The 24,120-nt window shown below is 46.7% G+C and overlaps 1 protein-coding gene across 4 annotated transcripts in view; it reads left to right on the forward strand.

The window, feature by feature from the left end:
• Positions 1-2,234: 2,234 nt before the first annotated feature.
• Positions 2,235-24,120, forward strand: part of PDILT (protein disulfide isomerase like, testis expressed) — a 42,628-nt gene continuing 20,742 nt past the window's right edge. Inside the window, exons 1-4 of one of the 4 annotated variants that reach the window (XM_024744359.1) lie at positions 2,235-2,460; positions 3,251-3,494; positions 11,072-11,280; positions 22,737-22,943. In XM_024744359.1, the coding sequence (XP_024600127.1) occupies positions 11,079-11,280; positions 22,737-22,943 (409 nt within the window). In that variant the 5' untranslated portion in view covers positions 2,235-2,460; positions 3,251-3,494; positions 11,072-11,078. The remainder of the gene's footprint in view (positions 2,461-3,250; positions 3,495-11,071; positions 11,281-22,736; positions 22,944-24,120) is intronic. The other 3 variants (XM_024744357.1, XM_024744360.1, XM_024744356.1) reach the window with 3 other exon arrangements.

The raw sequence follows: 24,120 nt of genomic DNA on the forward strand, positions 1-24,120 counted from the left end.
AATACATTTTATTTAACTAGCTATATCCTATAATTTCAACATGTAATCAATATCAGAAATTATTAGAGAAATTACTTTACATTTTTTTTTGTTGTTCTTAATTCTTTGAAATTCAATGTGCGTTTTACACTCACAGGCACACTGCAGTTTAGACCAGCCCCATTCAAATGCTCAGGAGCTCCACGTGGCTAGTGGCTACTGTATTGGACAGAGAAGTTATAGTGCCCGGCTCTTCAGAGTGTGGCCTATGGACCAAGGACCTCAGCGGTCACCTGGGAGCAGGTTACAAAGGCAGAGCTTTAGACCCCACCCTCGACCTGTGGAATTAGAATCTGCATGTTAACAGGAACCCCAGGTGAGTCGAGCACATTCAAGTTTGAGAAGCGAAGCAGCGGCCTCGGGACTGTGTCCCCAGTTTCTTTCTGCCAAGTTCCTCATGGTAATAATAATGATAGAATATGGGAGTAATAAATGCCATGGACTAAATGTCTGTGTCCCCCCCAGATTCGTATGTTAAATCCTAACCCCCAATGCAATAGTGTGAGGAGGCTGGACTGCTGGTGGGTGATTAGGTCATGAGGGTGGAGTCCTCATGAAAGAGACCCCAGAGAGCTCCCTGTTGCTTCTTCTTGCTGAGGATACAGCTCTGAACCAGGAAGCACACCCTCACCAGACACCAGTCTGCCCACGGGGCCTTGATCTTGCACCTCCCAGCCTCTAGAACTGTGAGAAACAAATGTGGTTTAAACCACCCAGTATACGGTATTGTTGTTATAGCAGCCCAAACAGATGAAGACAATAATCAACAATAATAATGTGTCATGGTAACAGGAAAAGCAATAATAACTGTCATCTACTGAAGGCTTACTGTGTATTAAGCATTTGAAAAGTGCTTTATATTTCCTTAAATCCTCATAACAACTGTATGATGTGTTATATTCTCTATTTTATAGATAAAGTGAGGCTTGGAGGGGAAAAGTGACTTCCAGGTCTCACCTCCCAGAAAGCTAGACCCCAGCTTCTGCTGTGGTCACCAGCCCTGCAACAGGGGTCGGCATGTGAGGCAGGACTTCCTTTCCCTCACCTCCCTCCCCAACCCCTCACCTCTCCTGAACTCTGCCCCAAGCCCTTTCTTCTGCCTTTCACTCCTGGATTCTGGGGGCCCCTTGACAGCAGATAATTAGAATCCCAGGCCTCCTTCCCAAGTGCACAATGCCATTTCAGGCCCTGTCCTCTTTAGGCTTAATCAGTAAAGGCCTCAGGGGCAGCTGACACCCCCTGCTGAAGGATTTCTCTCCACAGTGCCTTGTTCTTGAACCCAGGAGGTGAGAAGACTGCTAGGTTTTGCTTTAGCTGAATGCAGGCCTTAATGCCTGTAAATATTCGGGCTCCTGGGAACGCCGGTAAAGGCAATTTGCTGACTCAGTCTCCCTCGGGAACTTTGGCCCCAAACGCAGCCAAGAGAAGGCAGAGCCCGAAGCCAGCGGGGGACACGTGGCTTCAGCTGGTCAGCACACTTGAGCCAGCGGGCACGGCCCCGCCACCTGGGAGATAGTACTCCAGCCCCAGCGCCTGCTGGGTGTCCAGACCTAGGGGATATTTTCCCTGAAAATTCAGGTCATCATCTAATCCAAAAAGAGAACAGGAACTTTATTATATTGTAGCAGAAAGGAGACAACAGTGACAATAATATAAATCAAATCACGTCCCTTTTCTGCGCAGAACCCTCTAGAGACAAGAAGTAGATTGGCAGCTGCCTGGAGCAAATGGGCACAGGGATCTCTTTGTTGGAAATGTTCTAAATTTGGAGTGTGGTCAGAGCTGCACAACTCTGTAAACTTACTAAAAGAAATTAATAGGGATACAAATAATTGTACACTTGAAATGAGTGAATTTTTGGTACGTAAATTATACTTAAATAAAGCTACTAAAAGGAACAAAGTCTCCTCTGGCTCCTTGTGTCACTCAAAGGCAAAGTCTGGAAAACAGCTCTCACCTGGCTCGCTGGGCTGCAGCCACAGTGGTCTCCCTGTGGCTTTGAAGTCCTGGCTTGGGGTGGGGTTGTTGGTAAAGTGCTTCTCTGAGAACAAAAACTGCACAAGTGACTTGTGGTGTTTGCCAGTATCTACGGTTAAAAATTCCCACCATGGCCAGTTTTGATTCCCACCAGTTTCAACTTATCAAAGTTTAACAACCGGCCTGCAAAGTTTCTGAATATTAAGAGGCTCTCAGGTGGCCCTTCAGGCCGGCTCCAGCCAGCACTGATTCAGGCCTTCTTGCGGGCTCCTCCGCCAGGACGCTCCATCCACATGGCTCACTGCCTTGCCACCCACAGGGCTCAGCTCATGGACCTTCAACCAACTGCCTCATCGAAAGTGGAACCCTCTCCCATCTGACACTTCCTGCCCGCCATTCTCTGCTTGACCTTCCTCCCCAGGATTTATCACTTTCTAACAGTCAGTATGTTTTTGTTTACTTTTTATAAATTTATTTATTTATTTTTGGCTGCGTGGGGTCTTCGCATGGCTTTCTCCAGTTGCGGCGAGCGGGGGCTACTCTTCCTCGTGGTGCGCGGGCTTCTCATTGCAGTGGCTTCTCTTGTTGTGGAGCACGGGCTCTAGGCGTGTGGGCTCCAGTAGCTGTGGCTTGTGGGCTCTAGAGCACAGGCTCAGTAGTTGTGGTGCACGGGCTTAGTTGCTCCGCGGCATGTGGGATCTTCCCGGACTGGGGCTCGAACCCGTGTCCCCTGCATTGGCAGGTGGATTCTTAACCACTGTGTCACCAGGGAAGCCCTCAGTATATTTTAAAATATGTTTTTATTTTTTCCAGCGTTATTGAGTGACGGCTGACAGGTGCAATTGTACATACTTAAGGTGTACGCTGTGCTGGTTTGATACACGTGCACATGGTGTAAATGATTACTGGGACAGGGTTTCCTGCCTTACAGGTACTATGCTACTCACTTTGCATGTATCATCTCGTCTAACAATCCTCCTAGGTGTTGTATGCCATTTTACTGGTGAGGAAACTGAGCCTTAGAAAGCATAAGTGACATGCCTGAGACCACACAGCTGCTTAGGAACAGAGATGGCATCCAAATTCCAATCTGTAGGCCCCTTTGATGCCACGCCCAGGACCCCATAGTGTGTTTTGTTTCTGGCCCTTCTTGTGATCTCCAGCCCTCCTCCCCCCACTCAGCATGGGCAGGGCAAGGCCCCCTCTTACTCAACAATGGCCTATTCTTCTCCAGGGCCAGAACCCTAGAACTCAGAACATTGCTGCTGAGGATGTTCTGACCTCGGTGTGTCCAGGAAGGGACTCCACTTCTGCCTCTGGATTTACACCCAGCTGCCTTCGGGTCCTGCTCTGGTCACAAAGGGAAGCCAGGAGCCTGCTCTTCAGGAGTGAACTTCCCTCCTCAAGGGCCACAGAGTGTGCTGCCCCGGGCCCTGCCTTGGCCCCAGTGGGCCTGAGAAAAACCAGGCTTCCTGCAGGTATGAGCTTGAGTGAAAATGGCAATTCTGACTGAAGGGCCCTGCCCTGGCAGCCTTTCTTCTGCCAAGAAGGTTATAAATTTGTGAATTTCAGCATAAATGGCTACACATTAGGATCACCAAGGGGGCTTAAAAAAAAAAAAAAAAAAAAAAGATGCCCAGACTCACCCGACCCTAGATCAATGAAATTGAATCCAATGTGTTTTGAGTTCAAGTTCTTTTTAAGCGCCCGGGGAGATTGAAATGCACAATCATGATTGAGAACCACTGAAACAGACCATGGGGTTTGTGTGACAATTAAATTAGGTTATTTGTTCATTCATTAATTCGACATACATTGAGCTCCAGATCTGGGCCGGGCACCATTCTAGGAGGAGGGGAAACAGCCCTGAACAAAGGCTCTTATATTAAAAAGTTAGAGATATAAACAAGATGTACTCAGAAATAATAATACAAAATTTGAAGCAAGCAGGGGTAATGTGACTGACAGTGCTCAAAGCTGAGGTTGGGGAGACAGAGTGGCCTGGAGAGACCGCTCTGAGTTGCTGGTGTTTGTACCGGGACACTTCAGAAAAGGTAAGGGTAAGGGGTTCCAGGCAGAGGCAAAAGCCCTGAGGCAGGATGTGCTTGAGGAGAGGAAAGGAGACCAGCATGCCTGGTGCCCTGTGACTCGGGGGAGAGAATGGAGTGCCATCGTCAGAGGGGAAAAGGGCTATGGAGGCCAGAGCTGGCCAGAGAGAACAGACGCAGGGTTGGGTTGTCTGAGATGACAAGCCATGGACCTTTTAGTAAGACAGCAATGCGATCTGCATTACGCTTAAAAAGAAAACTGCTAACTGCTGTGTGAGGACTGGATTGGGGAAGCAAAGAGAATAAGTAGAGGGATCAGAAAGGAGGCCACTGCTCCAGCTGGACGAGGGCCGGCGGTGCTGGGACAGGGGCCCTCTGTATGGAACGCTGGTGGAGACAGCACACACTCAGTGGTCAGTGTACTGGCTGGCAGGTAGGAAACTCCTCCGTGTTAGCTCTTCTTATTCTCAGTCTTATTAATAAAAGTCTCCCATCACAGCACTCCCCTGGAGTAGGTGGTGGGGGGAGGATGCTGGAATCTGTGGGACTGGGGCAGACGGTGCCTGAGGAGACACAGAGGGGCAGCAAGGGATGCCCGGCCAGAAGGGCAGGTACAGGGAGAACTGAGGTCCACGGGCCCAGAGAACAGAGGGGCCCAGGTGGGGCTGAGGGAACAGTGCCAGGGGTTGAGCCAGAATGTGGTCCAGAGTTTGACAGGAGCCCTGTGATGAGGTAGCATGGCACTGTGGCCACAGTCAGTTTCAGGAGAGAGTGCAAGAGGGAGAGACAGAGACAGAGACGGAGACAGAGAGATTACTCTCCCTGCCACCCCGCATCTACAACCTGCTCCCAGAAAGGCAAATAGTTCACTTCTTTGCTCCCTTCAGTAAAATGTCAGCTTCTGAGTGAAGCTTTCTACGTGACCCTATTTAAAATGTCAATACCCCCCTCACCTTATCCCTTTCACATCTTCTCTGATTTACTTTTTCTCCTTAGCACTTACCAGCATGTGACATACTCGGTATTCTTTCTATCTCATTCACTTGTTCCCTCTTCTAGAATATAAGCTCCATGAATGCAAGAACTCTTGTCTATTTTGTTCACTTCTGTACCTAGAATGGTACTTAGCACACATGGAGACCTTAAAAAATATTTGATGAATGAACAAACGAACGAATGAGTGATTGAGTGGATGAATGAATGATCAGGAGTTGGGAAGACTGAAGTGGGCATAGTCTGACGGTGGAGGGCTTTCTGCACAGCTCAAGGGGCTCGAGCTCCATCGCGTGAGACCTGGGGCTCTGAAAGCATTTCCAGCCAGCAGGAAACCTGGCTCTTCCCTCTCGGGGGGTCTCGCACTTCTCCCTCCCTGTGAATTGACCAGGAGTCCCTGGGAACCCTGTGTCAAAGACTTGTGAGGGGAGAGCGTGGTAGGGCAGCCTCCACTGCCTCGGCTGCTCTCAGATGCTGGGTCACCCGCTGGGTTGGAGGGAGGGCACAGCAGCACAGGTCTCCTGAGTTGGAGATGAGACCACAGGCCCAGGCTTCCCGTCCCTCTGACAAGTGTTATCCAGATTTCTCAGAGAGGGTCTAACAACCTCAGGTCTTGAGGTTTCTTTCCAAAAGGCCTATTGGCACTTTTGCAAATCCCTCCCGCCCCTGCCAAACAAGAGATTCTGTGTGTCAAGGGGTTTGGAAGGGGTCGCCGATAGTCAGTTGCAGGAAGGTTCTGGGTGGCCCTCACTGCCTTACGTTTACATAACTGAGAAGTGGTTATTCTAGTGATTTTCTGTAAAATAAAATTAACTCTCTAGTACTTTGATGTCTCCATCTAGGCAAAGAACTTTTAGATGACACTTTCTTTTGCAAGTAAATGATTCAATGAACAAATGAACAGGTGCCAACTAGAGAATGGCACTCGCCACCCAGTTCCGCAAGAATTATGTCATTAGTCACTGCGGCGGCTGACCTTAAACGCACCCTGAAAGGAGTTCAGGGCAAAGATGAGGAATGAGGCCCTCTGTGGTCTGGGAAAACCGGCAGAACAGGCCTTCAGATAGTTAGATATTTTCAGGAGAAATTTTTATGGACACAATTTCTTGCATCTTCCCATACTTAGAAAAGCACTAAAACCAATAACTAGGGCTTTGGTTCCTTGCTGAGATGTGTGTTTGATTGTGTGTGCTCCTTCACCAAAATTACGTATATACTGACCTCCCCCCTTACACCTTCTGAGCAGTTTCTCAAGCCATCTGAGAGGCTGTCCCCCTAGGCTATAGTCCTCAACAAGACACTGAATAAGCTCAACTCACAGCTCTTATGCTGTGCCTTTTCTCCCAAGTCAACAAAGGTGAATTAATACTAGAAACAAAAGTTCCATCTAATAGTCATCACGCTGTACCAGACTTACCCAGGGCTAACGAGTGTCATGTTACCTGGTGGGCCATGGGGCTCAGCAGTAGTGAGCCCTTTGGCTGAAATGCAGATGTGAATCATATATATGCACCACTTGTCTTTCCAGAAAACCAGGCTCTCCACCGACTTCCTCCTTATCTCAACTCTCTCTGTATTGATTTTTTCTGACCATGTGGTTCTCAGCCTACAGGCTGCAGGACAGAATTACCTGGAAGGCTTAAGAGACATGACAATCAATGACAATATGTGGATCTCAATTGGATTCTGATTTAAACAAACTTAAAACTTATGAAATAATCAGAGGAGTTTACTGTCTGGATATTAGATGATATGGGAAATTGTAGTTAATTTTGTTAAGTGTGATAATGGTGTTGTGGTTATGTTTTACTATAAAATCTTCATCTTTTAGAGACTCATAATGAAATATTGATGGATGAAATAATATGATACCTGGGACTGGTTTCAAAAATAATCCAGGGCAGGGAGTCGATGGGAGTATAAAAGAAATAAGATTGGTGATGACAATAACAGAGGTTGAGTGATGAGCTACCTTGGGGGTATGTTATACCATACCATTCTATTTTTGTGTTTGTTCAAAATTTTCCAAATAGAAAGTTAAAAAAAAGAATCATCTGGAGAGCTTTTAAAACATACAGATATCTAGACCCCGCCTTGAGCAACTTTTTTTTAATAGATCTTTGTTAGAGGATAATTGCTTCACAGTACTGCGTTAGTTTCTGCTGTATAACAAAGTGAATCAGCCACATGCACACATACGTCCCCATATCCCCTCCCTCTTGTGTCTCCCTCCCACCCTCCCTATCCCACCCCTCTAGGTGGTCACAAAGCACCGAGCTGATCTCCCTGTGCTATGTGCTGCTTCCCACTAGCTATCTATTTTACATTCGGTAGTGTATATATGTCGCTGCTACTCTCACTTTGCCCCAGCTTCCCCCTCCCACCACGTGTCCTTAAGTCCATTCTCTATGTCTACATCTTTATTCCTGCCCTGCCCCTAGGTTCATCAGAACCATTTTTTGTTTTTAGATTCCATATATATGTGTTAGCATACGGTATTTGTTTTTCTCTTTCTGACTTACTTCACTCTGTAAGACAGACTCTAGGTCCATCCACCTCACTACAAATAACTCAATTTTGTTTCTTTTTATGGCTGAGTAATATTCCTTTGTATATATGTGCCACATCTTCTTTATCCATTCATCTGTCAGTGGACACTTAGGTTGCTTCCATGTCCTGGCTATTGTAAATAGAGCTGCAATGAACGTTGTGGTACATGACTTTTTTTGAATTATGGTTTTCTAAGGGTATATTCCTATTAGTGGGATTGCTGGGTCATATGGTAATTCTATTTTTCACTTTTTAAGGAACCTCCATACTGTTCTCCATAGTGGCTGTATCAATTTACATTTCCACCAACAGTGCAGGAGGGTTCCCTTTTCACCACACCCTCTCCAGCATTTATTGTTGCTAGATTTTTTGGTGATGGCCATTCTGATCAGTGTGATACCTCACTGTAGTACTGATTTGCATTTCTCTAATAATTAGTGATGTTGAGCGTCTTTTCATGTGCCTCTTGGCCATCTGTATGTCTTCTTTAATTTTGAATTAATAGTCTAGGGTGAGAGGAGCATCAGTATTGCCTTAAAATCTCCCCAGAGAATTTTAATGTGAATCCAAGTGAATACTAATAAAGCACAAGTTCCTTATGAACCCTCACAACTACTCTGGGATACAGGACTACTCACCCATCCTGCAGAGGGAGGTGCTGTGCTTTGATAGTGGACTTTGCAAATCTGAGGATCTGTGACCACTTCCAAAGTCCAGAATATGAGGTATGGGCACGAGGGCAGTGTGCTAGTGTGATTCAGACCTGAGGGTAGCAAACTTTTCCTGCAGAGGGCCAGATAGTAAATATTTTTGGCTTTGCTGGCCACATAGGGTCTCTGTTGCAACGACTTCACCCGGCGGTTGTGGTAAATGCAGCCCCAGGTGATAGCGACGGAACGGGCGTGGCTGTGATCCTCTAACACTGTATTTATAAGAAGAGGCAGCAGGCCATAGTTTGCGACCCCTGGTTTAGACCCATAGGCATGGGGCTCAGATATACCTGAGCTCAAGTCTCACTCCTTCTTCTTGGATGGGTCCCCACCTTGTAAGGTGGGCATCCTAATTGGACCTACCTCCCAGACGTGCTGTGAGGCTTAATGAGATGATGAGTGTAAAGCTCAAATACTAGCTTACTACGTAGTGATTGATTTATTACTGTGAGCGGGCATGGGACTGGGGACTGGGTCTGCAGTGGTGCGCGTAAAGAGACAGGGCTGGGGTTTCAGCACAGAGAAGGGACAGAAGGTAGGACCCCTTTGTCAGGACCCCAGAAGCATCAAAGCTCTTGCCACTCCTCCCCATTCTCCTCCCTCCTGTTAGGAAGGCACACTTTTATCTCCTTTGGGGAAGGTAACTGTTCCTTCTGTCAACATGTTCTTCCAAACCTAGAGTTTATAGCATAAAACTTTGAGTAGTCAAAAACCCTTTTCTTTCTGAAAAGCCCAGTTCTTGCAACTGGAGCTCTGGCTTGCAAGTGTCTTGCCCCTGCTGAGTTTCAAAGGCCTGTTTTGCAGCCCTAAACCAATCCGATTCTGTTCTCTCTTGCCAGCCTCGGTCCTCCCCTCTGAGACAGGATGTGATTGAATGGGGGATACCAGGGCTGGTGGTTGGGCGGAAGCCTCAGTTAGTGTCTCAAAACACTGTTCACTACATCAGTTTTGCAGGGGGACACTAGAGAGGCAGTACGTTATTGTGGTGAAGGGTGTGGATTCTGTAGCTAGATTGCCTTGTTTAAAATCTTGACTCTGTCACTTATTAGCTGTGTGGCCTTGGGCAAATCACTTAACCTCTACGTGCCTCATTTTATACTCACTAAATGGGGATTATAATAGTACCATACTTACCTTATAGAGTTGTCGTAAGAGAGGTGATGACATGGAATGCATTAAAACAGCACCTGGTACATGACAAGTATGTTTAGTTACAGGTATTTATAAAATTTAGCACTTGAGAATTGGTCACAATTCTTTATATATTAGACCAAAAAATTACAATAGAAGATCTACTTTTAAAAAATCCTCAGATAGTGTGCCAAACATATTTCCCAGGGAAATATCAAGTATCTATTCATTCATGTTCATTTTCCTATCATAAATGCCAGGTGCTAGGAATACAGCGCTCAACGAAGGAATTCAGGTCCTTATATGTTTAATCTGAACTTGCTATACGTCTTCTTATTTAAAACACTTGGGTAGTCTGTATGCTACACAGGAAAATGGCTCTATGCTTGTGGAGAACATGCAAAGATCTGTGACAGTGATCCTATGCTTTAAACTATTAGGGAAAACCTATGTTATCAGGAAGAGTGGAACTTACAGAGAGGCAGCTGCTGACCCAAACCATTCTAACAGATAAGAATTGTAAAAAAAGATAAATAAATAAAAAGAAAAAAGAAAAGAATGAGAAAAAAAGGGGAAAGGAAATCATGTTATAGATCTAATATGTACTCTTATCAGAAGGTATCTGGGGTATATTTCATCTCATTGAGTAAGACAATCGGAACAATGAACAGTACACATACCTAATTCCATTTATGTTTACATATGTACATTCAAATATACATTCATATGGGCATTTTCAACATCAGTAAAGATTCATTCCAAACTGTTAAGAGTCACTTTCTCAGGGGTGGTGTTATGGGAGAAATTTTTATTTTTTACTTAACATTTTTTTATTGTATTGCTTGGAATTTTTACAAGTGTGCATTATGGTGATTACTTTTTTTTTTTGTGGTACGCGGGCCTCCCACCGTTGTGGCCTCTCCCGTTGCGGAGCACAGGCTCCGGACGCACAGGCTCAGCGGCCACGGCTCACGGGCCCAGCCGCTCCGCGGCATGTGGGATCTTCCCAGACCCGGGGCACGAACCCACATCCCCTGCCTTGGCAGGCAGACTCTCAACCACTGCGCCACCAGGGAAGCCCCTATGGTGATTACTTTTAAAAGAAATGTTTACACTTGAGAAAATTTGCTCAAAAATCAAATGGGGTACACTGTCAAGTAGTGAGCTGCCCATCAAAAGAGGTATTCAAGCAGGAGCTGGAGGAACATGAAGCAGAGGCTGTGATAGGGATTGGACCAGTCATCTCTGAGACCCAGAGGCTCACCCTGGGATTCTGGACTGGGTTTCATATCCGAAAAATTCTCACCTAGTGTCCGGGGAGCCAGTGGGCTTGAGTGGCTGGCATGTGATTTGGCTTTCTGCTGCTGCAAGTGGGACCGTGTTCCTCTGAACTAACCCTGCGCCGTTTCCGTGGGCCCTGAGGTTACCCTAACGCTTTGCCTCTCCTTTGCCAGCTTGCTTTGCTGAGCTGTGGGCACCGCTGGGGGGGCAGTGGAACATGCTCAGGCCATGTTCTCCACATCAGGACTGACCTGGCAGGGAAGGAGATGGAGAGGGAGTGATGACATGGGGCCCCACCACCTGTGTTGATAAGGGTTCTTGTTCTTGTTCCTGCCCCTGCAGGACAGCAATGGAGCTGCTCAGGATGTCTCTGCTGCTGGTGGCCTCTTGTGTTGGAACTGTCCAGGGCTCACCAGAGGTGGACGTCAAGGAAGCCAGCATCAACGTGTCCCAGCCCTTGCACATCCTGGTGGAGAAAAACCTGATGGTGCTAACACCTGCCGGCCTGACCCAGATGCTGAATGAGACCCGCTTCTTGATGGTGCTCTTCCGTGAGTGTCCCTCACTCCTGGGCAGTGGGTGATGGGTGGGCTGAGACCTGCCCCCTTTCTCCTGGCAGCGAGAGGAGTTTTATTTATTTATTTATTTTACGTTTGGCTGCACTAGGTCTTCGTTGCTGTGCGCGGACTTTAGTTGCGGCAAGCAGGGTTACTCTTCGTTGTGGTGCGCGGGCTTCTCGTTGTGGTGGCTTCTCTTGTTGCAGAGCATGGGCTCTAGGCACGCGGGCTTCAGTCATTGTGGCACGTGGACTCAGTAGTAGTGGCTCGGGGGCTCTAGAGCACAGGCTCAGTAGTTGTGGCGCATGGGCTTAGTTGCTCCATGGCAGGTGGGATCTTCCCGGACCAGGGCTTGAACCCGTGTCCCCTGCACTGGCAGGCGGATTCTTAACCACTGTGCCACCAGAGAAGTCCCCAGAGGAGTTTTAAATATTGCTAAACACATGAGAACTCGTTTTAATAATAATTTTAAAAATAATGTATATAATGTCATCCTCAATCTACAGATGAGAATACTGAGGTCCAGGGAAATTAAGCAATTTGCAGGATACTACGTTGCCACTCTTGTCTTGATTTGTATCTGGCTCCTCTGTCCCACTGAAGGCAAGAGGCCAGGATTTACCCTCAGGTGTCTTTACCATTCTGAACCTCAGTTTTCTCCTCTGTAAAATGGGCGTGAACATAAGGGCCACACTGGATGATTGTGAAGACTAAATAAGATCGCGTGTTAAGTTGCTGGGACACAGTTATGGGCACGCTCTTGAGAAAGATTTTTAGATCATCACCTTTACTGTCTGAAGTTTGCATGCCCACGTTTATTCTTTAGGCTTTGCATCAGCCCGCATTTTGACAGAGAGAACAGACTTCTTTTTCCTGAGACGTTGGCACAGACCTGTCTGTGCCTTGGGACAGGGTAGAAGGGGTTTTCCTAACAGTCACATAGTGAGCACTTACTGTGGGCCAGGCACTGTCCTTATAGCCCAGTAAATGTCATATAATCCTCACAATGACCCAGTATGGTGCCACTATTTGTCTCCCTATTTTGGGACATTTCACAATTGAAATTGAATTTACATCTGCTCTTGAAAAAACATAAGTTCTGGAAGCACTGGCTTACATTCCTGCAATGTGACAGTTGGCTGGAGCTGAATAACGATTTCCCGTTTTGATCAGAAAACATACTTGTCAGTTTACCACATCCCTATCCAGCCAATCCCACACAGTCACACCCCTGCCTCACCCCTCTAGTATCTGAGTTTGTGTCTCCTGCCTGAAATTCAGGCCTCCCAGCTCCTTCCTCAATCTTTGTCTCTTCTCATTTGATACATTCTCTCTGAGTGATGCCCCTTCAGTGGGGGAGTCGGGTAAGTGACAGTATCAGCAGCTCAGTTACCATGGATCCCAGTGCTTCCTCAGCTGGCCTGTGCAGCTACTTCATAGCAACATAGAACAAAAACATTCTTTTTGTGCCCTTAACCTTGGTAGTTCACAGAAGGGAAAATCTAATTGGGTCATTTTGCCTCCATCCGATGTGGAGCATGGCTGTTGTGTAAAGTTCCATCAAAATAGTTCCAAGCCTCTGACTTCCATCCAGCTCAGGCTGTTAATGGTTTGTTTCCTTCAAAGTGTCAGGATGCATGCCTAATTTTACTTCAAGCCCATGGAGCAAGACCTAGGAGAGATCCAGTTTGGGCCATTTTCTTTACATGAGCCTGTGAGCAGGCCATGATTTCCACTTTGCTGAACTACTCCTCCAGCTGGTTCCCTGCATCCCTCCCTCCTCCACACCAAGACTTGGGCCACTACTCGAACATTTGTTTCATGATTCCTTTCTCAGAAGAATTGAGAACTCTGCAGCTGCTCTACCTGCTGTGGATTATGAGTTAATGGTTTGCACAGGTCAGACATCTAAGCCATCTTCTCTTTTTGGCTGCAGCCTTAAACCCTGAATCCTAGACCCTCAGTGGAGACATGGAAGGATTTAGAGCCACATACTTTGCACGACACAGCACACATAGCGACACTCATTTACCCTTCCAGAATGGCACAGCAGGTCGCCAAGCCTGGATAACCTATCCTGTCCGTGTGAGAATGCAAGCTCTGCCCGTGACTACTCTGTTTATTTTTAATGAACTTATTTATTTGTTTTTATTTTTGGCTGTGTTGGGTTTTCATTGCTGCGCGTGGGCTTTCTCTAGTTGCGGTGAGCAGGGGCTCCTCTTCATTGCGGGGCGTGGGCTTCTCTTGTTGTGGAGCAGGGCTCTAGGTGAGGGGCTTCAGTAGTTGTGGCTCGCAGGCTCTAGAGCGCAGGCTCAGTAGCTGTGGCACGTGGGCTTAGATGTTCCGTGGCATGTGTGATCTTCCCGGACCAGGGATCGAACCCATGTCTGCTGCATTGGCAGGCAGATTCTTAACCACTGTGCCACCAGGGAAGTCCTGACTACTGTGTTTTAATCAGGGCAGCAGGGCAAGTTCATGGCTCTTTGGGGTGTTAACTGTTGTCTTGTAACTTAGGGATTGGATTGACATCGAACCTGGGGCTACAAAGGAAGCTAATGCATTTTATATACTTTAATTGCACTTGATAACAACCAATTTTTGAATAGTTTAAATTTAAAGCCTTCCCATCAGCAGGTATTTCAAAGCGGTGAACACCAGCAGAGATGCTATCTAAAAGACCCTCAAACTCATTTCATTTGAATATTTGATGCCTTCAAATACACAGTTTAAATCAAAATGAATTCTCAAAAGCTGGCAGACCCTTTAAAGTCACCTCTGGAAAAACGAATGACTTGGGGCAAGCATTATAAAAGCTTTTTTTCCAGGAGTAAATGGCTTTTTACAAATAGGTCTTTCCAATATCGTCTCCAGGGAAATACTGCCCTGGTAACTCTCAAATCCTTAGCTGCTGCCCACTTTCTCATCTCTCCAAGGACCCCAGGCTCAAGAGCCAACACCCAGGGCGATCTTTGCTCTTGGATATCCCTCGCACATCTCAATGCCACGTGTGTCCAAAATAGACCTCAGCATCTTTGATTTGCTCCAACGGCAAGCTTCTTCTCACGTCCTGTGTCCTGTCTTGACTGACAGCACTGTTATCCACATAATGTCAAAGTCAGAAATCCAAGATCATTCTTAACTCCTTTGTACTCTCGTCTCTAATCGTCACCAGATCCTGTTGAAACCACTTCCTGAAGCCCTCCGCAATCACTATTTCTCCCCATCCCCCCGCCACGGCCTTAGTTCTGGCCTCACCATTCCCACCATGAACCACTGCAGCATCTTCTAGATGGTCTCCCTTCCCTCTCCAGTGCCATCTCTACAGTGTACGCCGAGAAATTTTGTTTTCTAAAATGCAAATCTGATTGGGTCACTTCCTGATTAAAAACCCCCAAAGATTCTCTAAGTCCCCAAACTCCTTAACACAGCTAAAATGTCCTCTGCTCGATCTAACCGGGCCTCCTTCTCCACTCCACTTGAACTCTGTGCTCTACACTCTGAGTGTGGCCACCAGGTAGGTCACACTGGCATCGGCCTCCTGGCCTTTACACTTGCAGTTCCCTCCACCTGCAGTGTCCTTCCTGAACTTCTTCACCTGGATTGTGAGGTTTAAGTTCATGGAATTGCTCTGTCAAGAGGCTATGTCCACCTTACTCCCACCTAGGCCCTCCCACACTCACTCAGCCCTCTGCACACTCCTTTTCATAGCATTTACCACACTGTATTGAAAATGCTTTATATTTTTTTTTTGCGGTACGCGGGCCTCTCACTGCCGTGGCCTCTCCCGTTGCGGAGAACAGGCTCCGGGCGCACAGACTCAGCGGCCGTGGCTCACGGGCCCAGCCGCTCCGCGGCACGCAGGATCCTCCTGGACCGGGGCACGAACCCGTGTCCCCTGCATCGGCAGGCGGACTCTCAACCACTGCGCCACCAGGGAAGCCCTGAAAATGCTTTTAAACGTGTGAGCTGCACCGGGCACAGGGGTCAAATCTTATTCATCTCTTGATTGCTACCATCTGGGATTGTGCTTGGAGCATGGCAGGCCTGAGGAGATGCTGAGTGAATAACAGCTTTCCTTTGGCCCCCAGTGTTCCCCATGAATGAGACAGGAGAAAAGGGGAGGCTACGTTTAGCAGAGAGAGGTCAAAATGAGACTTAACAAGAGCTGTTTCTGGGTTCATTAATGAGTAATTAGAAATCATCCGTAAAGCAGAGGTGGCAAGATTGTGCCCTGGGAGCAGGTTAGATGATGATGTAGATGGTGAATGAGAATGATAATGAGGACCACAGTGGTGATGATGGGGACGACCATTTACTGAGACCTGTATTCCAGGCACAGGGCTTGGTCTCATTGTCCCTGTCTTACATTTCAGAGCAGGTCTAACACTCAATCCATCTTAAACTGTGCTGATAACTGAGGCACTCATTCACTCATTAAACATTTATTACATACTTATTACATACCAGATATATTCTAGGCACTGAGTGGTGAACAAAGCAGACAGACATCCTTGCTTTATGGAACTTTTATCCCAGAGAGGGGAGACTCAAGATAAACTGGTAAAGAAGTAAAAAAGGTAGCATATCTTCAGGGTAAAAGTACTATGGAGAAAAAGCAGAACTCTTAGGGAGTGCAAGGAGTGGGTGGACGTGGGGCTGTGGTTGTGTACAGGGTGGCCAGGGAAGGCTTTCCTGAGAAGGCGACAACTGAACAAAGACCTGAAGGCAGTAAAGCAGCAACCTGAGGAGAGCATTTCAGGCAGAGGGAGTAGCAAGTGCAAAGGCCCTGAGGTGGGAATCTGCAGGGTGGCTAAGCTGAGTTGTTGAAAAGTAGTGGGAAATAAGATCAGAAGAGTGAGGAGCAGGGTCTTTAGGGGCTTGTAGGTCACTGTAATGGTCAGAGAAATTTGTTGGCTGGCCCTTGAGGAACTAGAAGGGGTTGGAGACCACCCTGAAGTCCTTATCACTTGTGAGCACATCTGTACACTATAAATCACCCTATGGAATGGAGAGAGGGTTATTCTCAGAATTCTTTTCCATGCTTGATCTCGAACTTGTTTTAAAGTGGGGTTTCTCGTCCTCAGCACTATTGATATTTTGGCTGGCTAATGCCCCCCTTTTTTGTTTTAACATCTTTATTGATGTATAATTGCTTTACAATGGTGTGTTAGTTTCTGCTGTATAACAAAGTGAATCAGCTATATGAGTATAGGAATGCAAGAGATTTCTGAGTATTAATTTTGTATCCTGCTACTTTACCTAATTCATTGATTACCTCTAGTAGTTTTCTATAATCCTAAAATATCATCTTTAGGGTTCTCTATGTACAGTATCATGTCATCTGCAAACAGTGACAGTTTTACTTCTTCTTTTCTGATTTGGATCCCTTTTACTTCTTTTTCTTCTCTGATTGCCATGGCTAAAACTTCCAAAACTATGTTGAATAATAGTGGTGAGGGTGGACAACCTTGTCTTGTTCCCCATCTTACAGGCAATGGTTTCAGTTTTTCACCATTGAGAACCGATGTTGGCTGTAGGTTTGTCATATATGACCTTTATTATGTTGAGGTAGGTTCCCTCTGTGCCTACTTTCTGGAGAGTTTTTATCATAAATGGGTGTTGAATTTTGTTGAAAGCTTTTTTTGCATCTATTGAGATGATCATAGGTTTTTTAAAAAAATTTTTATTTATTTATTTTTATATTTATTTTAGGCTGTGTTGGGTCTTCGTTTCTATGCGAGGGCTTTCTCTAGTTGTGGCAAGTGGGGGCTGCTCTTCATCGTGGTGCACGGGCCTCTCACTCTCGCGCCCTCTCTTGTTGTGGAGCACAGGCTCCAGATGCGCAGGCTCAGTAGTTGGGGCTCACGGGCCTAGTTGCTCTGTGGCATGTGGGATCTTCCCAGATCAGGGCTCAAACCCGTGTCCCCTGCATTGGCAGGCGGATTCTGAACCACTCTGCCACCAGGGAAGCCCCTGATCATAGGTTTTTATCCTTCAGTTTGTTAATATGGTGTATCTCATTGATTGATTAGCATATATTGAAGAATTCTTGCATTCATCACAGTTTCACTTTCAGTGCTTGTGACTGGTCTGTTCATATTTTCTATTTCTTCCTGGTTCAGTCTTGGAAGGTTGTACTTTTCTAAGAATTTGTCCATTTCTTCCAAGTATGTTGTGTTTTCATTGTCATTTATTTATAGGTATTTTAAAATTTCTTCTTTGATTTCTTCAGTGATCTCTTGGTTATTTAGTAGCATGTTGTTTAGCCTCTAAGTGTTTGTATTTTTTACAGTTTTTTCCCTGTAATTGATATCTAGTCTCACAGTGTTGTTGGAAAAGATACTTGATACGATTTCAATTTTCTTAAATTTACCGAAAAGGTCTCTGAGACTGTCATCAATTCTTTTCATTCTTTTCTCTTTATTCTACTGTGTGGCAGTTATTTCCACTATTTTGTCTTCCAGGTCACTTATCTGTTCTTCTGCCTCAGTTTTTCTGCTATTGATCCCTTCTAGAGAATTTTTAATTTCATTTATTGTGTTGTTCATCATTGTTCGTTTGCTCTTTAGTTCTTCTAGGTCCTTGTTAAACGTTTCTTGTATTTTCTCCATTCTATTTCCAGGATTTTGGATCATCTTTACTATTGTTACTCTGAATTCTTTTTCAGGTAGACGGCCTATTTCCTCTTCATTTGTCTCGTCTGGTGGGTTTTTACCTTGCTCCTTCATCTGCTGCATGTTTCTCTGTCTTCTCGTTTTGTTTAACTTACTGTGTTTGGGATCTCCTTCTCACAGGCTGCAGGTTCATAGTTCCCATTGTTTTTGGTGTCTGCCCCCAGTGGGTGAGGTTGGTTCAGTGGCTTGTGTAGGCTTCCTGGTGGAGGGGACTTGTGCCTGTGTTCTGGTGGCTGGGGCTAGATCTTGTCCTTCTGGTGGGCAGGGCGACACCTGGTGGTGTGTTTTGGGGTGTCTGTGAACTTAGTATGACTTTAGGCAGCTCTCTGCTAATGGGTGGGGTTGTGTTCCTGTCTTGCTAGTTGTTTGTCATGGGGCGTCCAGCACTGGAGCTTGCTGGCCCTTGGGTGGAGCTGGGTCTTAGTGTTAAGACAGAGATCTCTGGCAGAGCTCTCGCCGACTGATATTACATGAGGCTGTGAGGTCTCTGGTGGCCCAATGTCCTGGACTTGGCTCTCCCACCTCAGAGGCTCAGGCTTGACACCCGGCCGGAGCACCAAGACCCTGCCTGGCTGGCTAATTCTTTGCTGTGTGTGCGTGTGTGTGTGTGTGTGTGTGTGTGTGTGTGTGTGTGTGTGATGTGAGGAGGGTGTCCCTGCACTGTAGGGTATTTAGTAGCATCCCTTGCCTTCACTCACTAGATGCCAGTAGCATTCCAGATGTGACAACAAATAGTGTCTCCAGATATGGCCAAATATGCCCTGTTGAGAACCACAGTCTAAAGAAATGCAGACTCCAGCTCCCTGTGTTGGGAGCTAATCTCCAGTCCCTATACTCACAGCTCCCCCATCCATCAGTCCCTACCCTGACCCACATTGGCTGCTCAGAAAAGGGAGACTGGGGTTATCTACTAAAGACCCAGGCAAACATTGATCTAGGTCCATTAGCCATTAACACATTTACACACCAAGCAGACAGTCAGAGAGCCACTGACAACTCTAATGCGACCCTGGGTCCCATTTGTTTACCCCAAAACCCACGGGAGAGCCACATAATAGGCCTCAGCCTTGTGTTGGATGACTTGGTGCTGGTCACCATTGTCTTCCTTCCCCCAGAACCAGAAGATCTGCTGAAGATCCTGATATCTCCATAGGACTCTCCCTCCCCAGAGAGCATCTGGTCAGAGCAAGACCAAAGATTTCCCCCATGTCATCATAATAGTTAATGTTTATTGGGCACTTCTGTGCCAGAGCTTTGCTTACCTTGTCTTACTATGTAGGCTTATTCTAAGGTATGGGAGCTATTACTACCCCCATTCTATAGATGAGGAAACTGAAGTGCAGAGATGTTTAAAAAACACCTTGCCTGGACCACTGGTGCTGTAAGCCACCATAACTGTCTCTGTTTTATGAGACAACCTAAGGAATTCATGTTAATTGAGTACCCACTATATGCCAGAAGATGAACCTTAGGTGGAGTTAGAGCCTGAGGAGGGCTATACCTATAGGAGCTCTCAGCCTCCCTGCGAAAGACTCCCTGCCTGTCCACTGTCCACTGGGCACTGCTTTGCCCAGGTTCCAATGAATGTACAGCTGAATTGTGTCTCCATGCCTCATGAGACAGGCACCAAGACCTGAGGGGCGTATGCATCCATTTCACCTTTACACACTCAGGATTCAAGGCTCCAAAGCCCTAAAGGCAAATTTTAAAAAGACAGAAACTAGTAAATAGGACTGTAAATTATAAAGAGTGGATTTGGCTCTCCAGAGTCTATCTGCTTTGATGAGAACCACTCAGAGCAGGGGAGATGGGAAACCCACCCCTCCAGGAAACAAGGAACATTTTCCAGACCAGCTTACCTATAAGGTCAGTCAGAGCATGGATCTTGGAGTCAGTCAGCCATGGAGCTGAACTCCGCCCAATGCTTACTAGCTGTGAAACCTCTGGGCTTCTCTTTCCTTGTCTAACATTCCTCACCTGTAACAGCAGATGACTCATAGGGTTGTTCTGAGGATTCACCAAAATAATGCGTGTAACACTTAGCAAAGCACTTGGCATAGTAAGTGTTCAATAAACGTTGTTATCTTGTTATCATTACTACCATCATCATCCTTCTGGTTGCTCAGGTCAAAATGTCAGAGTCATCCTTGATTTCTTTCATTTACACTCCACCTCCAATCTGTCAGTAAATCCTGTCAACTCTTCCAAGATCCCTCTAGGCTCTGACCATTTCTCACCGCTCGCCTGGTTCAAGCCATTCTCTCTCACCTGGATTATTACAGTGGCTCCAGCTAGTCTCCTTTTTCCTCTTTGGTCTAATCTCCATATAACATTCAGAACAATCCAGTAAAAGAGTAAGTCATCACATCTAACTCTGCTCCAAACCCTCCAGTAATTTCCACAACCCTCGGAGGAAAGGCCAAAGTTTATTCAGTGGTCTACACGGCCTCTGTCACCTGACCTCACCCCAGCTCACTCTGTTCCAGACCCAATGGATTTCTTGTCATCCCTCAAACACGTTGCGCGTGCTCCCACCTCAGGGCCTTTGCACGTATGGCTCCTTTGTCTGGAACTCTCTCCCTCCTGTAAGCAAGCACACAGCTTGCTCCCTTATCTTCTTCAGTCTTTATTAAAACGTTCCTTCTCAGTGAGGCCTCCTTTTGCCTCTCTACTTAAACTCCATTCCCTTGACACTCCCAACTTCCACCTCTGCTTCTTTTTTCTCCATAGCACTTAGCATCTAACATAGAATATAGTCTGCTTCTTTATTTTGTTTATTTTCTGCCTTCTCCAATGAGAGCAGTGATTTTTATCCATCTGTTTGTTGTTAAGTCCCCAATACCTAAAACATTTCCTGGCACATGCAAGATTCTAAAAAAGATTTGTGAGATGAATGAGTGAATGGATCCCATTACTGTTACTATTAGGTCCCATCCATCCAGCTCTCAGATCCCAGCTGTCACAACCTCTTTCTCTCACTTCCATTTTGGACACTGAAGACCACTGGGCTGTGTGTGGAACCTCAAAAACTCCACTGTTTAGACAAGTGTTTCTCTTGCCCCAAGCTCGTACCCTTAGAAACTCTGATTTGGATGCTGTGTCAATTAGCAGCCCTGAGCCAGGCACTGCCGAATCCACGAGGGAGGCAGAGGAGAAGCCTGCAGGCCGGACTGGCTGGCGACAGGCCAGCACCTGCTGGTGGTGATTGATGGGGGTATCGAAGGCGATGATGGTGACAAAGCAGGCAGTGGAAAGGCATCGATCTACAAGAGAGGCAAAAATTCCCACTTCCTGTCCATTGATTGGGAGTTTAATGAAAATGATCATTCACTTTCGGGTTCCATCACTGGAGCAGGTGTGCTGACTGGCAATAGGGCGTGTGCCAGCTGTCCCAGGCCTAGCCTTCTGGGTTTTGCTTTACAAAAGCCCTCTCTGTTGGACTTGGAACTTGCCCACAGCATTGGAAGTGATTTGCACTTTTTCCAAATGCTCCAGATGGACAAGGGAGTTTGAAAAAGATAAACTGTTCTGGCTTGAAAGGGAATTAATGACCCCCTGCCCTGGCTCGGCCCACCTGCTGCAGACGCCAGTCGGTGAGGGACCAGCGAGGGGCCTGCAGTTTCATTCTCCTCTCAGGAGGAAGGGAGGCAAAACTGCCTGCCTTTTAGCACCGCACCCCCCCCCCCCCCATTTAGGCCAGGAAGACCTCTCCTGCTGCTGGGATCACATGTCAGGTCCCTGAGGCTCTTTCCAGAAAAGGGCTCCTCACTCCAAATGCCACCCCACTGCCCAGCAATGATAGTGTCAGGTCTCTTCAACACCCCAGACCAAGGGGATGGGCTGAGTGCGTAGGAGATCATCATAACCTCCCTCCATCCTTACCCTTCCCACATCTGGCCTTCTTTCCATTACATGCAGATACAGGGCAACTGGAGGGGCCCAAATTGGCCTGTTAGGTCCAGGAATTTCCACTAGATGGCTCTCTCTCTCTCTCTCTCTCTCTCTCTCTCTCTCTCTCTGCCCCTCTCTCTCCCTCTCCCCCATCTCTGTCTCCCCTCTTCTCCCTCCCTCCCTCCCTCATTCCCTCCCTCTCTCTCTCTTTCTCTCCCCCTCACTATAATTTCTGATAGAAATTTTACAATCATAATGGTGCTAGTAAGAATGCATTACGTACTGACCAAGTTCTAGGCATTGTGCTAAGGGTTGGACATGCCCAGTGGAGGTCAGAGAGCAAGCACTCCGGAGCCAGAGCGAGTGGGTCCCATCCTGCTATACCTCCTGCTGCCATGGGGCCTTGGGCAAGTAGGTGTCATTTCAATTGTGTAACAGTTTCCTCATCTATAACACTGAGATAATAATAGCAGTACCTATCCCATAGGGTACTAGGAGGATTAAATGGCTTAATCCATGTAAAATTCTTAGAAAGTAATAAGCACAATGCAACTGATTGTAAAATAAATCTTTTGACAACTTCACAAGGTAGTCACTATTTCCCCACTTTATCTATGAGGAAATTGGAGCTTCAGGAGATTAAGTTGCCCAAGGTTGTATTGTTTCCAGTGTTACCGAACCCAAAGAAACCTGATGTGTGTCTCCCAAACTGAACAATTTCCTGAACCGTGTGTCTCACATCTTGTCACATTTCTGAATCTACCCACTAGCAGTGGGGCACCAGAAAAGCCCCGGAGCTAAGCAGGCCAGACAAAACCTCCTCCTTGGGAGACAGGGATGCAGGAAAAGCTCTAGTGAGTTCTGTCTTCATACTGCCTCTTTCAGACAACCCATCCTCAGAGCAATCCAGGAACTTAGCTGAGGAGCTGGGCAAAGCCGTGGAGATCATGGGCAAAGGCAAGAACGGGATTGGCTTTGGCAAAGTGGACATCACGGTTGAGAAGGAACTTCGGAAGGAGTTTGATGTCAAGAAGGCCCCAGAGTTGAAGCTGTTTTTTGAGGGCAATAGATCGGAGCCCATCAGCTGCAAAGGTAATGGTACTTCTGTGTCAATCAAGGTAACGCTAACTATGGAAACACAAACATCTGCATTTCAGTGGCTTAGCAGAATTACAAGTTTATTTCTTGCTTGCACGGAACCCAGTTAGCAGCCAGAGGGTGGAGATGAGGGGACTCTGTTCCCCACAGTCTTTCAAGGACCCAGGTCCCTTCCAGCCTGTGACGTTGTCCTCCCCTAGGACCCCCGAGCTTCCTGCCCTTCCCTCTGTATCTGGCCAGCTATTGGTGCCGAGAGGCAAAGGGGCGCCACCAGTGGTGTCCGTGGCCCAGGCTTGGAGATGGCGAATATCGCTCCACCCAACAGAAAGGCTGGGAAATATGGCCCTGCTCTATGTCTATAAGGAAATAAAAGATTTCGGTGGACATGTAGCCGCCTCCACCACAGCTTGCATCTCAGCTGGTGGGCTCTGGAGGCACCATGAGGTGGGATAGGGATGCACATGGTTTATAAACTATAGAGACCAGAGAGTGAGTTCCCCACTCACCTATCTCCCCACTCCCACCGCACTCTTCCACTTTAGAATGATTTTGACAGGGTCCCAGGCCGAGGAAGAACTGGTTTCTCGAAACGGAGACTAGGAGTTGCTAGAACAAGACGGGTTTGAGACAGAGTGACTACCAAACCCTTCCACTTCTATCATCCTCCATTTAGTTAACTCATTCGTCTACTTATTCTACACCCTTTTATTTAGAACCTACCGTGTGTCATATCCTGATGTTGTGGAAATTTGAAGAATTTTGTGCTTCAGTGTGACACATAGCAGGTCCTAAGTTTAAAGAGTGTTAGATATATGGTTGCATAAACGTATGCACAGTGGATGGATAGATGGATGGAGGGAATAAGACTGATGAACACAGAAGTGCCCAGCACAGCCCTTACTATGTTAGTAGAATGTTCCCATTGTGTGTGTTGAATGATTGAATCTCAGGACACTGAGTTTGTATTTTTCAGGGCCTGGCGTTTAGCAGGTTTGCAATAAGCCTGTTTGAGAGTTGTTACAAGAACCAAAGGGACGGGGGGGAGAGGGCCACCGTGTGCAGGAGCTGCAGGATGCCTTGCAGTTCTCAGAATGGACACAAAGCGGGTGTGAGACACACAGGCCAGACTTGCTGAAGAGCCAGCCTCAGGGCAGGTTGCATAAAAGACTTG

Source organism: Neophocaena asiaeorientalis, unplaced genomic scaffold, assembly GCF_003031525.2.
Source record: "Neophocaena asiaeorientalis asiaeorientalis breed wild unplaced genomic scaffold, Neophocaena_asiaeorientalis_V1.1 scaffold91, whole genome shotgun sequence".
NCBI lineage: Eukaryota > Metazoa > Chordata > Mammalia > Artiodactyla > Phocoenidae > Neophocaena > Neophocaena asiaeorientalis.